General features: G+C 39.1%; 1 protein-coding gene across 2 annotated transcripts in view; it reads left to right on the top strand.

Moving 5' to 3' along the window:
• Grb14 (growth factor receptor bound protein 14) overlaps positions 1–13,996 on the top strand; it is a 112,681-nt gene that overhangs the window by 37,458 nt on the left and 61,227 nt on the right. Inside the window, exon 1 of one of the 2 annotated variants that reach the window (XM_021193167.2) lies at positions 10,692–10,917. The exons of the other annotated variant lie outside the window; for it this stretch is intronic. Coding sequence (XP_021048826.1) covers positions 10,855–10,917 — 63 coding nt within the window. The 5' untranslated portion in view covers positions 10,692–10,854. Of the gene's footprint in view, positions 1–10,691; positions 10,918–13,996 lie in introns of those variants that run through there. 2 annotated transcript variants of the gene reach the window in all.

The raw sequence follows: 13,996 nt of genomic DNA, 5'->3' as shown, positions 1-13,996 counted from the left end.
TTTATATTTATGCATCCATTATGCATCCATTCAACATATCTGTTTTGCTTCATTTTATTTTCTGAAAATGGGATAATACTAAACAACTATTAATTAGTTCCTCTTGCTTTAAAACTATACTTTGGCATTCCTTTTTTGTTGGACTGATTCTTCATTCTCTTTATTGCTGTCTGACATTCTGTCATCTGAGTACACTGCATTTGACTGGTATATGGCTATTCTCATTCTTGTCCCATGGAGATGGTTTACGACTTTGAATTATAGTCATAGAACAGTTTTGTCAATAAATAATTCATGATATAATGTATTGCATTTTAATTATGATTAGAGCCAGACTTCTCAGATGCCAGGAGCTAATCTTGTAGCTCATTTTTTAGAGGTGAGTTTTCCTTTTATGGATGGATGGATTCTTTCCATGGTTAAATGACCAGAGTTTCATTCTGGATACAATATGAGAACTTTTTTTTTTTTTCTTCTCAAGTCAGTTTCTTGAAAAGAAAGAAAGAAATTATATAGATTTACCTTGCAGTTTAAAATAGAGCAATTCAGTCTCGTTTATTATGTTAGCCTGTTGATGTCTGCTTGTATTTATATCTGTTGTTAACTCCCTGGTGATTCACACTTTAAGAGGATTGGATAAGCATCTATTAATAATATATTGTTGCAATATGATTCTCCTTTACCTGCATTCATTTTCTTTACAAATGTGTGCTACATATTCGTCTTCACTTCCCTTTGCGGTGGATTACACCAATCCTCACTGTAGTGTCTTCTTGTTTTCCTCTTGGATGCTGTTTACCGTGGGTCCACTACAGCCTGAGATTCACCCCTGTTTCCTAATCCTCCTGCCTCTGTTCCTCTCTTCCTTGCCCTACAAGTCTTCCTATGCTTTTGTGTTCTGACTTTGTGGATCACTGGTTCATAGAGTGCTTCTCTTTCCCACAGAATAAAGCAGAAGTGATTTATGATTAAACTGAAAATATGTTTCCTTTGGGTAGGCAACTTTAGCTGTGTAATGTTTCTGAAACAACATGGAAGCGTGGTATTATTATTGCCTTTCTATTGGTTCTGAACTTTGTGTATAGTTTTATTAGTAATTATAAGATAATTAGAGAGACATTTTAAAGTAACCTTTAAAATCATCACTTTCTCCAGAGATCAATCTTAAAGCTAATATTTTTTTTTCCTTACACCACCTCTTTCTGCCAGCTTCTGTTAGCATTTTGAAATAAATCATGTGCAGTTCCCTGGTGAGTTAGCACTTTGCCCCTATCTGACCTTGTATTCCGAGGGACTCAGCTGTGCTGCAGTCCAGGCCCTTCCTCTTTAAACTTCAATCCTTTTTTTTTTTTTCTTCCAGAAAGTTTATTTTTTCCATTTCCATATAGCCGTGGTCTATGCTATTGGCATTTTATTATAACAATGCATTCACACACTTGATTGAACCTCAGGACTTTAGCTAATTTCATTGTTTATTCCAGACCTCTTGGCTCTTTCATGTGTATTCTGCCCATGTCTTGGTTGCTGCACTTTATCTTTTAGCAAACTCAAGATCCCCGGAGAATAGGGCTTTCAGCTTGTAAACTTCTAAACATGGTTACGTTTATTACGAACGAGTCTTTCTGTTTATAAACCTCCTTATTTCTTTTGCTTCAAGTCATGAGAATGACTCTTTCAAGGTTACCAAGCTGAATCCACTAAAATATGCAAGGGATGGATTTCTCTATCCCCCTGAGTAGCTATCAGAATGTTCCTGCTGGTTATCCAAAGAGTTTAACTTTTGGAGGAAGTGTTATAGTGTAAAGTTTTTCTGGGAAACTGTGAGTTTTTTTCCTTAATTTTTTTATTAGTAAGTATGTGTGTGTGTGTGTGTGTGTGTGTGTGTGTGTGTGTGTGTGTATATATATATATATATATATATATATATATATATATATATATAATTTTTACTTTCTTATTCTCCTCTTGTCCTATATTCACCCCCCCACTGATCTCTTCTTTCCAAACAAACCCCCTCTACTTTCATTTTTCTCTCTCTGTTTTTATTTATTGCTTTGTTTTGTAGTGAAATAAGTTTCATTAGACTTGCTAGCAACATGGATGAGGGTTCATTTATAGGAGCCTAGGCACCTTACCAATGGCTGTATCCCTAAACTCATAAACAATTAGCTGCGTATGCCTCCTCAGTGAGGGGTGGGACCCATGAATCACTTCTGCTCACTTCTGGACAGAAGAATGAAGGTCTCTGTCTTCTATAGATCTTGCAGGTAATTGTAGTTGCTGTAAATCTGGGAAGGCAAGGAATGGCCATGTCATGTATGGAAGATAGTATTTCACATCACACCTCTATCCCCTTCCTCTTTCTGTAATCTTCTTTTTCCTCCTTCTCTATTTACTGAACATTGGAGGGCATGACATAGATGTCCCATTTATACATGAGCATTCAACAGTTGTTTGTTTGTTTGTTTGTTTTCAGACCTTTGACCAGTTCTGAGTCTTCACAGTAACTGCTAACCACTGTGAAAAGATGCACACCAAGGCTCAGGCGCACTCAGTGATTTAGAAGGCAATTTGACAGGGATATCAGGGTCATCTATCAAATCAGCAGCTACCCCACTACAGCCAGTGACTTCTCCAGCCTTGGTGTGATGGTTAAACTTGTAACACTACACATGAGTTCCCTCTTATTAAGCTGGGTGGTGAACTTAAGTGAAAGGGATTGGTTGCATCCTTAGCACATTTGCCACTGTTGCTGTAGTGAGCACCTCTTGCCTGGCTAGTCAGCAATGTTGTGCCCAGAGTCCACAGCTGAGTAAGATGGTTGATGCCAATTCTCAGCCAGCAGCTCGGACAACTCCTTCTGGTGCTCTGACAGATAGCCAGCAGACAAGACACTTCTTAGTCACAGCGTGATTTCTCTCCATTGTCCTCTATATGATTTCTTCAGCTGTAGGGTTTTCCTTTCATATGGTTTTGTTGTGTGACCCAAAGCAGTAGCAACTCCCTTAATTGTTTTTGGGGGTTACCCCAGGAGCCTACCTGATCACATGCTCAAAGTTTATGCTAAGATCATATTAGGAAAATGTTCTTATGTTTAACTTTTATGTTTAGCCTTTCCCCATTATTCTTATTTTCTTTTGTGAAGATTTGTCTTTTAAGTCTTTTGAGTTTGGAGGTGGGGCATGCGCCATGGTGTGAATGTAGAAGTCAGTGAACAGCTTATAGTCTATTCTCTCTCTCTCTGCCCGGTGGATCCTGTGGTCCAACTTGGTGCCAGTCTTGTTGGCAAGCGCACGTACTCACTGAGCCATCTTGTCAGCCCAGTCCTTACATTTGGAAGTTTTTCAAAAATAAACAACTAGGTAATTTTTCTTCTCACTTTGGCTACTTTTTTATTTCTGTCACCTCTTTGCCTGTAATTGTGATTTCCGTGGGTAACGTAATGCACTGAAATTAAATGTCCATGTTCTGCTTGTGTAAATTCCATGTTCCTTGCTAGTATTTCTCCAGCGTGCTGGCACTTACTAAGTCATCTTTAAGGCACAGTTTTGTTGGAGGCTCTGGGTTGCCTCTGCTGCATCCCTGTTACATTATGTCCTTACTTCAGGCACTGGGACTGTTTGTGAAGATTGTGTCCAGGATCTTTATCCTGAGGCCAGGAGAGGGTTGAGGACCTCTTCCTTTCAGCTCTCTGCTCCCTTCCACAACCCCTGCTTCCTCAAATCCTTCTCCTCTCTGAATCTTTCCTGTTACTTTTCATGTGAAAGCGTTCACTCTAATTCTGTTTTTTTTTTTTTTCTTAACTTAAGTATCTTCTAGGTTTAGAGATTCTTTTAGTTTCATTTCTCCATAAAGCATCATTTTTAAATCCCACCCTGGGATACAAGGGTGAGATGTCTTCTTGCTCAGCAAGGATGTTATTCTGTCTGCTCTCTTGCCTCTTCTTTATTCCATTCACCCTCAGATCATTTTCAGTTTTGAGGGGATGGGAAGAAAGGCGAGTTCTTGCTTTGTACACTCAGTCTACTTTTCTCAAGAAAAGCCTTCAGGAAAATGAAAGTTCAAGATGTGTAGCCAAGATATTTATGTCTTTCTGATCCACACTCTATGGATCACAACTTAGGACACAAGCTCATGTACAGAAGAAATATTACTGATGACCTTGTATCTGTGAGAGTGCCACTTTCTGCTGCCTCTACTTTCCTGGTTTCTCTGAAAGTTTTCCTTTTTCTAATCTGGCAATTTTCATTTTTCTGTTAGATATTTTATGTCATTAATCTTTCTATATAGCATTCTTGGATAAAAAATATAGATAATCTTCCACACTAAAATACACTCTATACCATATTGATATCCTCATGCTACAGACGAGAACCGTGCTCTTCAGGATGTAGCAAGGCCCTTCTCACTGACTTACTTATTTTTGTCAAGCTTTTCTTGAACAGCTGTGTAATTTTTTCATGAGGAGTTACATTCATTCTTGAATCCTTTGCCATTTGGGGGACTTATCTAATATTTCACGGTTTTAAGGTTGCTGTACTTTATTTACAGCCAGTTACAGAACTAAATACATTGTTTAAGTGGTTGCCCCCCCTCACCCCCAACTTACCCATCTTGAGATAATATACCTCTTTGATAGGAAGGGATAATGGATCAATATTCAGTAGAACAGGTGGAGGCATTTTCAGATAATTGGATGAGGTACACACTGTGATTCCTGTTGTTCCGAGGGTCGGTGAGTCACTCCGTAATTTCTTTTAAGAAGAAATTCCCATGAGTGGTTAAACTGGTGAGCTGTTCTAGGCATTCTCAAAGAAAGAAATCACTCTTGGAGTGAGGAGAGAAAAGCATTATGGTTAACACTGGGCTCACCATGTGTGATGATACATCATATCATGGGCCTGAGTAGTAGTGTACTTTCAAAGATTGGATGTGGATAGAACCAGAGGTTCTGGCTTTTCTTACCAAGCCAGAGATGATGCACGCCGACTGCTGGAACAATCTTATTCTGAAACTTGGGTTTTCGGGACACTGTGCAGATTTATCATTCGCACCTGTGGCCACCCGAAGACTCACAAATCAAAGAAATCTCAGCTCTCAGGAGGCAGAATTTGGAATAGTTCTGTGAGTTAGAAGCTAGCCTGGTCTACATAGTGTGTGCCAAGATAGTCCGAGCTATAAAACGAACAAAGAAAAACAATAAAATATCCAAAGCCATGTAATCAGGTGTGTTTTTATTCAGAATTAGCCATTAGTTAAGATAAGAAGGGAGGAGTGACTTTGTGCCTAGAGTGACAATTCTTTCCCCATCGGCTCTACATGAAGATAACTTCCACAGTGCACAAGAGTGCTCTGCTGGGTAGTCTGACCCTCACCAGTAAGCATTATAGTTTCCTTAGGCAGAACGCTCTACAGATTATGAAAGAATTTATAAGCTATATAACTAATGCAGTGTTAAGCACAGGCCAAAACACAAGAAGTAGATATAAAAATGTACAAAGCAATAACCTCTATGACTTAGATGGAAGGACGACTTTCTGGTGGAGTGAACTTTGACCTGGGTCTTTGAGAGCGACAATGCATCTGGATACGGAATCATTTCCTTCAGGTGGCTAGCATAGTAGCACAGTGTATAAAAATAGATGAAGTGACAGAGAAATCTGTTTTGGGTAAGTAAGGCTAAGATCTTATTTGGCTAAGAGGAGCAAGTAGGATTTGGTAAAGAAAAAGTATTTTCCACCCTTACACCTGTCACCTTGTGTATAGACAGTTTGTAGACTGGAATACTTAGAAGGTAGACACATTCCTGTTTTCATGTAGCTGTATTCAACATGAATTGAAGCACACATACATAGGCGATATGGGCTGAACTTTTAATGAACTAGTGTGAGCTAAAGACAAGTATAGAGAGGCCAGACAAGACTTGAATCTGTGAAATGGGATTAAAGCATACCTACTTTACAGACTTGTTAGAATAAAATAAAATATCTATAATGCCCAACAAACTCATGAGGATTTGACACATGGCTGTTTTCTCTCATACACCACTACCACTTGGCTCTGAGACAACTTGTGCTATATGAAAGGAGAGACCCTTGGTGGATGTACGAAAAAGGAAATTTTTGGAAAGTGTGTGGCTTTGCTCAGGCTATGAAAGATTTGTGAGGGTTGGCGACATAATGAGCCTCCTGGATAGAAGCAGGGTGCAGACTATGTGTAGTTCTGGGAACGATGGCTGCTGTTGAGTGTATAGAGGGAGAAAATGTGCGTGGATCTACTTCTAGTCAACAGAGGCTCCACAAGCATCCTGCTCTGTCCACGTGTCCCTTAAACTATTGTGACTACTTGCTAACTTGTCAGTTCCATTGGCAAATAATGATTAGGATTTGATCAACTTTAAGCTTTCCATGGAAAGTAATATAGACCTTTCTTTATATATAGTAAGGGTCATAGTAAATATATTTCCTAAGTAAGTTAATGAAAGGAACGACTTAGTCCATCAGACGCATTTATTGTGTGAAGAGGATTCTTTTTGCCGATCTGTATTGAGGGATGTAGTTCAGAATGGGAATGGACATGCACAGGGACAGTCTGGGTCTCGTGGAGAGGTCCAGGTGGGGTTCTGCACTGGTTTATTGGCACACCGGCTTGCAGAACTCATAAACTGGTGTAACTGTGTACTCATCTCTGACACAGTTTCCTATCTTGCTAATTTCCCAGCTTTATTTTCCCAATGAATAACCAAGGCTACTTTGTAGGAGAGACACTTAAATATTAAAAGTAGCACACTACCCGAAACACAGTGACTATTAATATTAAAAACCATGGTAATAGTTGTTTTGTTATTTTTCAGTTGAAACACCAATATACACATTTTTTTTTTTTGAAAGTACAGGGGCAGGGGGATAAAACCTAAAGTGTTATCCATGCTAAACAAGTACTCTACAGCTGTGCTACAACCCTAATCTGATATATTTTGGGTGGAAAAAAAAGTTACTCGTGCTCTGCTGAAATATTAATTAAAAAAAATATAAGGGGCTATTGCATGATGCCCATTGACCCTGTTATATTAGGAAAATCTTTGCAAGTCAAAATTGCAATTGATAAGATAAGTGGCCACTCTGTCTCTAAGAAGAACTGAATAAGGGTTTCCTCAACACTTAATCATGGTCTCTTTTGAGTGTAAACACAAACCTGGATTCGTTGATTTTCAATACATTTCTGAAAGCATCAGTCATGGGTCCTAACCGAAAGCCTGTGAAGACTTTAAAGTTCAGGTGACAGGGCAGTGAACGACAAATATCACTGGAAATTCATATTGATTAAAAGAGTATGCCAAAGGTAAAATTTAACCTGTATCTAAAATAACTAAAAAACCAGATGGAACACAGTCACCATGGTCACCTGAAGGAGATTACTGAAAAGGGACATCACCTGCCTTCGGTGTGCATGCCATCTGTGTTTCTTTTAGTGTTTTGGCTAGCAAAAGTGTTATGTTTAATTTTTCAGAGATAGTCACCCTACCAGCATCAGGGAGTTGCAAAAATGTCTTTTATTTTTTTTTCTCTGAAAACTTAGAAACTGTAATTTCCACGTGTTCCAAAGATAGGGTCTGTCACTCACACTTGAGCAATTAGTTCTCTGTCAAATGATTTTTAAAATCCATACAGGGTTGATATGTTGGACATGGGTAAAGTCAAGACCTAGAGCCTGTCTTGACAGAAAGGAGCCACAGTATGGTTTAGCAGGCTCAAGGGTGTGATACGAAGCAATGCTAGTTTGAAGGTATCCAGGCTTCAAACCTGCCAGTGAGCTTGAGGCATTCTCATAGATGCACATCCATTCTCAAGCCTTGTGCTCTTTTCTCTTAACTTCTGAAGGCAAATGTGGCTTCCTTCTCAGTCTGCTTTGTCCTACTATGCAGTTTCTTCTCCCTTGGTGCTTCTCTGGTACTTGACATTTAATCCCTGTTAGTCTTGCAAACTAGAGAGTACAATGCTTTAACTTAAAAGCTAATGTCTTTATATCACTGAGTCAGTGAAATATATTATTTAATATTATACCTAATTTAATATTTAGGTATTTATTATGTAATAATATACCTAATATTTAATAATATGCCTAGTATCTAATAATGTGGACATACAGTGTCTTATTTAATTTATTATTTAATAATACACCTAATTATTTAATAATACACCTAATTAAATATTTATTATTTAACATTTATCATTTACTAATATTCCTAATTATTTAATAACATACCTAATGTCTAACAATGCGAACACACAATACATTATTTTCTTAAGTGATATAGTGAAATAAATCATTTCCCTTTTGATGAAACACCAATAAGATATTTAAGATGAAAACTAATCCTTTATACTATTCTACATTGAAACTGAGGTGATAGCGAGGTATAAAATGGTTAATATTCTTCATGTTATGTATATGCTGAAGGCTTTGTCAATATTAGCTTAAGATTATACAAGAACCTTTTATTTCACAGATGGTAGTCTCCATCTCTGTAGTAATTTTATTAGTAGTTTTCTTTAAAAAAGACCCCCGATCTCTCTCTGTCTGTCTCTGTCTGTCTCTGTCTGTCTGTCTGTCTGTCTGTCTGTCTGTCTGTCTCTCTCTCTCTCTCTCTCACACACACACACACACACACACACACATAAAACATGAAGGTGTAACGTGGGGGTAATGTCTTCCTGGCAGGCCTGAGGTTCTGAGTTCAATTCCTGGGCCCCACTCTGTTTGCTGCAGAAGACAATTGACTTCTACAAGCTGTTTTCCCACCACTACTCACGTGCTGTTGCATGTACGCAATCATACATATGCACGATAACTAAAGTCATGAAATTAGAAGTGGGGGATTCGGGAGAAAGAAGAGTCTCTTGTGAAAGAGTCGGAGACAGACAAGTCTCTTGGGGGTGAGTGTGGGAAATGTACACAATATGACTGAATGTAAATATTACTGTGAAACCATTATCTTGCATAGTGAATATATGCTGGTAACTTTTAGCATGATAAACCTAACTAGATAAGTGTAAAACTGATAATCCCAAATTAGAACTGTCTGAGATCACCTACCGTAAGCACTCTTTTCTTTTTCATTTTTTATTAGATATTTTCTTTATTTACATTTCAAATGTTATTCCCCTTTCCTAGTTTCCCCTCCGGAAAATCCCCTATTACCCCCCCCCCCGTGCTCCCCAACCAACCCATTCCCATTCCTGACCCTGGCATTCTCCTATACTGGGGCATAGAGCCTTCACAGGATCAAGGGCCTCTCCTCCCATTGATGACCGACTAGACCATCCTCTGCTACATATGCAGCTAGAGCCATGAGTCCCACCATGTGTTTTCTTTGATTGGTGGTATAGTTCCAAGGAACTCTGGGGATACTGGTTAGTTCATATTGATGTTCCTCCTATGGGGCTTCAGACCCCCCTTCTCCTAGACACTGAACTGAGGACACACTGGGCTTTGGAATTTGGAGTAAGGAGTCCTTTGGAGGAATATGAGCTCAGCTTGTGAAGAAATCAAACTCAGGTGAGGCAGTGAGGCACTGCCCCTGTGGGTGCAGTTGGCATGGTGACATGGAAGGTGTGTGTCTGCATAGCCATCCCTGCTCCCACCAGCCCTGCTGATGTGGCTATCCTGCCATGCTCTGCAGAAGATCCTGCCTTCACACTGGGGGCAGTGCCTGGTCTGTGGGTCACTGGTGAGAAGCACTAGGGGGCAGCAGGCTTTGTCAGTGTGAGACTCAGACTGAGTTTACCATTGTGACAACTCAGATTAGTTTTTATATGCAGGTTGGCTTTTTTTGGATATTTTTGAGTGTTTCTTTCATTCTTTATTGGAAACTTCCTTGTTAAGGATTAGTGTTTGTTTTGTGTTTTACTAGCCAACTTCCTCTAATCCCTAAATACCAGAATAAAAATGACAGTTTTTTTTTTTTAAATTGTTAAAGCTATTAAACATTTAAGATAGCTTTGAGCAGCAGCTGGTATTTTTTTTCCAAGTGTTTTAATATGGTGAAGTATGCTAAATTATGCAAACCTCTGCTTTCCTCAAATGTGTGAAGATCAGAGCAGATATCATGAATTCTTTTTCTGTTTAACATTATTTAAATTGATTGCCAGCTTTGTGGTTAATATGTAATATTCAACAGGATATGACCTTGAGAATGGCTGGAAGTTTCATGGTAGAAACATTTTAGCTGCTTGGGACATGATATATATTGCTTATGTTAAATTTAGCATTGAAACTTATGGCATAAATTAAAATGCTTTGCCAGTTTTAAGTGAGGGTCTCTCTCTGTGTGTCTCACCCCTGATGTTACAACAGTTGAAGCATTTATGAATTTTGTAAGTAGCATAAATAAATTTGGTTCACTTACATACTGATATACTTTAATGTATATAACTAATGTAATCTATGTAAATAATGTAATGAGTTTCTCTTCTGCCTTGCGTTGAAATGCTTTAGCGGAAACAGCTGCTTAGTCAACAAAGATGGCATTGAATTGCACTGTTTTGGAAAAAAAAAATGAAGGGAACTAGATGCCTGTTAATCTGGTTCTTTAAATATCATAAACAAAAGTATCCGAATGAGTCTCCAAGGACAAAGGCGGGGTTCTGGGAGCCGTGATTGGCTGCAGCCCTGTCCTGTCCACGGCCATCCTTAATTGGCTTTGGGTAGCCTGGGATCACAGAAGCAGGGTGACATTTATTGCTTCCCCAGAGTTTCTTTGCACTGAGACTTGAGATTCCCGAGGAGTAGCCATCAAGGGCTCCTTTCATTTCGTCTGTGATCTCTAAGAGGGATCCTTCTAGAAGGACAAGCATGAGTTTGAGTGCGAGAAGAGTCACCCTGCCTGCAATAACACCTATAGTTCTACAGAAGAGGGTAGGTGGTGGCTTATTTTGCTTCTTCCAACCTTGCGATTTTTTTTCCTGCCTTTGTTTTTCTGTTACTGTGTATATACTAACAACTTTGAAGCTTACCTAACTGTGAGAAAAGAGTGGAATACATTGAGGCTGAAGGTACTTAAAAAGACGTATTATTGTACTCAAAGTCGGGGCAAATGCTGCCAGAACATCTCTGTGGTAAAAATACCTCTGTGTGAAAGCTGCTGGTCTCAGTTACCGTCCCATGTGACTTAGTGCAATACAGTGAACTTCTCCCTTTTATTCTTTTCTTCTGTAACTTCAGGCATCTCTGCCTTTCGTTCAGCAGGAAATCTGCTAGCTATTATATTCTACATTTGTGAAGGGGTAGCTTCTTTGTTTGTAACTTATAACGCACCCACCTCTTCACAGTTGGGAGAACTGTGTAAGAACTTAACTGATTATCTTCATGTGTGTCGGCCCATTTCCTATGGAGTTTCTGTTTGCTCAAGAAAAGTTCTCCCATTACATTCTCCCAGGAAAGGGATTTTTATTAATTATTAATCTAGTGAAGCCTATGTATGAAAATGGTAGGATTTTTTTTTTTTTTGAAGGTTACTTTCATGTCTTACTTGGGACATTTCATTTGGTAAGACTGTATCTGTACTGTGCAGTGTAACTACAGTAAGCTTCTCTTGCCAGTACAACTAGATGCTCCAAACTTACAGAGCCACAGTTGTGTAGTGAGGAACGAAGGCAGGGAGTCACATTACTGCAAAAATATCCTTTCTGAGTGGGTCTAGTGACACAAGACAGTGTAGTGTTTCTCTGTTCAACCTTTTAACAGTTAACTGTTAACTATTAGCGGATTCCATTAAGCCAAAGGTCATGTTTTAACTTACTTGAAACAGAACAGATTGAACAACCCAAAAAATATTTTTTAAAAAAGAACTCCACCCCCCTTTTTTAAAAATTGGTTTTAATTTGTAGTTTTTAGTTTATTTTTTCAGCCAGTCAATTACTACTCGCTAAGTCCACCTTACTTGGCACTGGGGTGGCTATACTGTAATGTTAATGTGTGCTCTTTCTTTTTCTCTATTTTCCTTCACGCCTTTCTTTTGCTTTAAGCAAATTTAATTAAAGCATTTTGCTCTGAGCTTGAATCGTCATCTTGACTTAAATTTAATGGCAGTGTCGCTTCTCTAAGGGAAAAGTCCGTTAACGTTTATCCAATCCTGTTCTGTTTGACTTCTTTATCCAGTTAACGGTACTGCATAGGGTCACCAAATCTCTACCACGTGCTTTGTTTTATGGTGTGTTAATGGGATTGGTTGATTACTGTCTGGGCTCTCTTACTAGAGGAGCCGTGTTGGAACATCACCCCAGTTCCCATTCTGACCTGTGAGGAGACAGTTGATATCTGGGACAGGACTGGGGGTGGTGGTAGTCTGTGACCCTAAGAGTAGATTTCATGTTGCCTTGGTTCTAGCTGAGATTTTAATTTGCCTATTTTTCACCAGACAGTATGGAACAATGGTAAAGCATGACTTCATTTTCAAGGACCTTGTCCTATTAGCGAAGGTGGAATAGGTGGGAGTAAAACTTGGCTGGAAAACAGTTTCCAACACAGTCTACGGAAGAGAAAAACAAGGTGGCTTTGGAAAGTTGTAATTTCTTTTGCATTCTTTGTAATAAATATCTTATCAGATTGCCATTCTAACATTATACAGAAAAGTTTCTAAAGGCCAGTTCTGTGAGTGTGTATGCACACAGCCTGGCACACCCTTGCTTTCTGAACATATTTAGCCCATTTCTCCTGCTACTTTACCTCCAAAGGATCTATTTGATTATTCAATCGGTTTGAAAACCTTGTTGTTGTTGTTGTTGTTGTTGTTTTTCTCCTTAATTTTTGAAAATTCCACTTTTCTGACTAAAACTCATCTACCTGCAATGGTCACAAAATTAGTTGTTTTTTTTTTCCATGTTCCCTCTTTGAAGATTTTCCATATTCGCCATTTTTCATATGCCCTAAAATTTTAGATGACTTTACACTTAGCATGCGTTTCATTAAGTCTCAATTTGGTTCTTAGCACTACCTCCCCAACAGATCTTACAAATAAACACAAGCACTTTAGAATACTGCCAGGGAGGGCGATATCCTCTCTTTTAGAATACTGCCAGGGAGGGCGATGTCCCCTCTTTTAGAATACTGCCAGGGAGGGCGATGTCCCAGCTTTTCCAGAAGACTCTGCTCACACATTTGCTCACACATTTTGCATAGAGCTCAAGGCCGGCATGAGAGGTCCTTGCCAGACAATTGAGCAGCTGGAATCCCTATCATTCAGAAGGGCAGGGACATTTCTCAAAATACTCAGAGGTACTTGAGGAAGGGGTTCTTATCAGCCAGCGTGGCCTTCTGATGTGGCCCTGGGATTCTGCTGGAGTGATTAGAAGCTGAATTTGAAAAATAATCATTTACACAGAGCAGAGCCTGCAAGAGATCCCCGTAAATTCTGTCTAGTAGACTGAAGAGAAAAACTTTGACTTCCTCTAATGCTGTAATGATTGGAGATCATTGATTTCAGTAAATCAGATTTTTAATGTTTCATCAGATCTCTGAATCTTTCACCTTAGCAATTTTTTTTTTCTCCAGATCATCTATTAGGAGGTTCTTTCCCCTCCTCCCAGCTCCTCCTCCTTCACTTCCCCTTCCCTTGTCTGAGTCTCTTGGATGTTGAGTACCTTCTGCAAGGTCACCCAGAAGGTCAATGACAACACTAGAAATAGAATCCAGGCTTGGTGAGTTCCACGGTGATTTTCCTAGGTGTGTGTTGTGTCCTGAAGCCAATCTGGAAATGGAATTGGCTTATGGTGTGTACAGTTACCATTAACCTCAGTTCTGGGTTTAGAGAAGGCAAATTCTTTCAACTTTCTCTGCACACTCATCAACTCCTATATGTTCGAGTGTAGAATATGTTTTATGTAGAAAGTGGCTGTTATGCCTCGTTCTCTTTCTGTCTCTGTCTGTCTGTCCCCCTGTGTATGTAAGAGAGAACTAGAGAGAGGAGAGAGAGACAAGGGTACACACACACACACAC

Source organism: Mus pahari, chromosome 3 (assembly GCF_900095145.1).
Source record: "Mus pahari chromosome 3, PAHARI_EIJ_v1.1, whole genome shotgun sequence".
In the NCBI taxonomy this organism is placed as follows: domain Eukaryota; kingdom Metazoa; phylum Chordata; class Mammalia; order Rodentia; family Muridae; genus Mus; species Mus pahari.
This window is presented reverse-complemented; position numbering and strand designations above follow the sequence as displayed.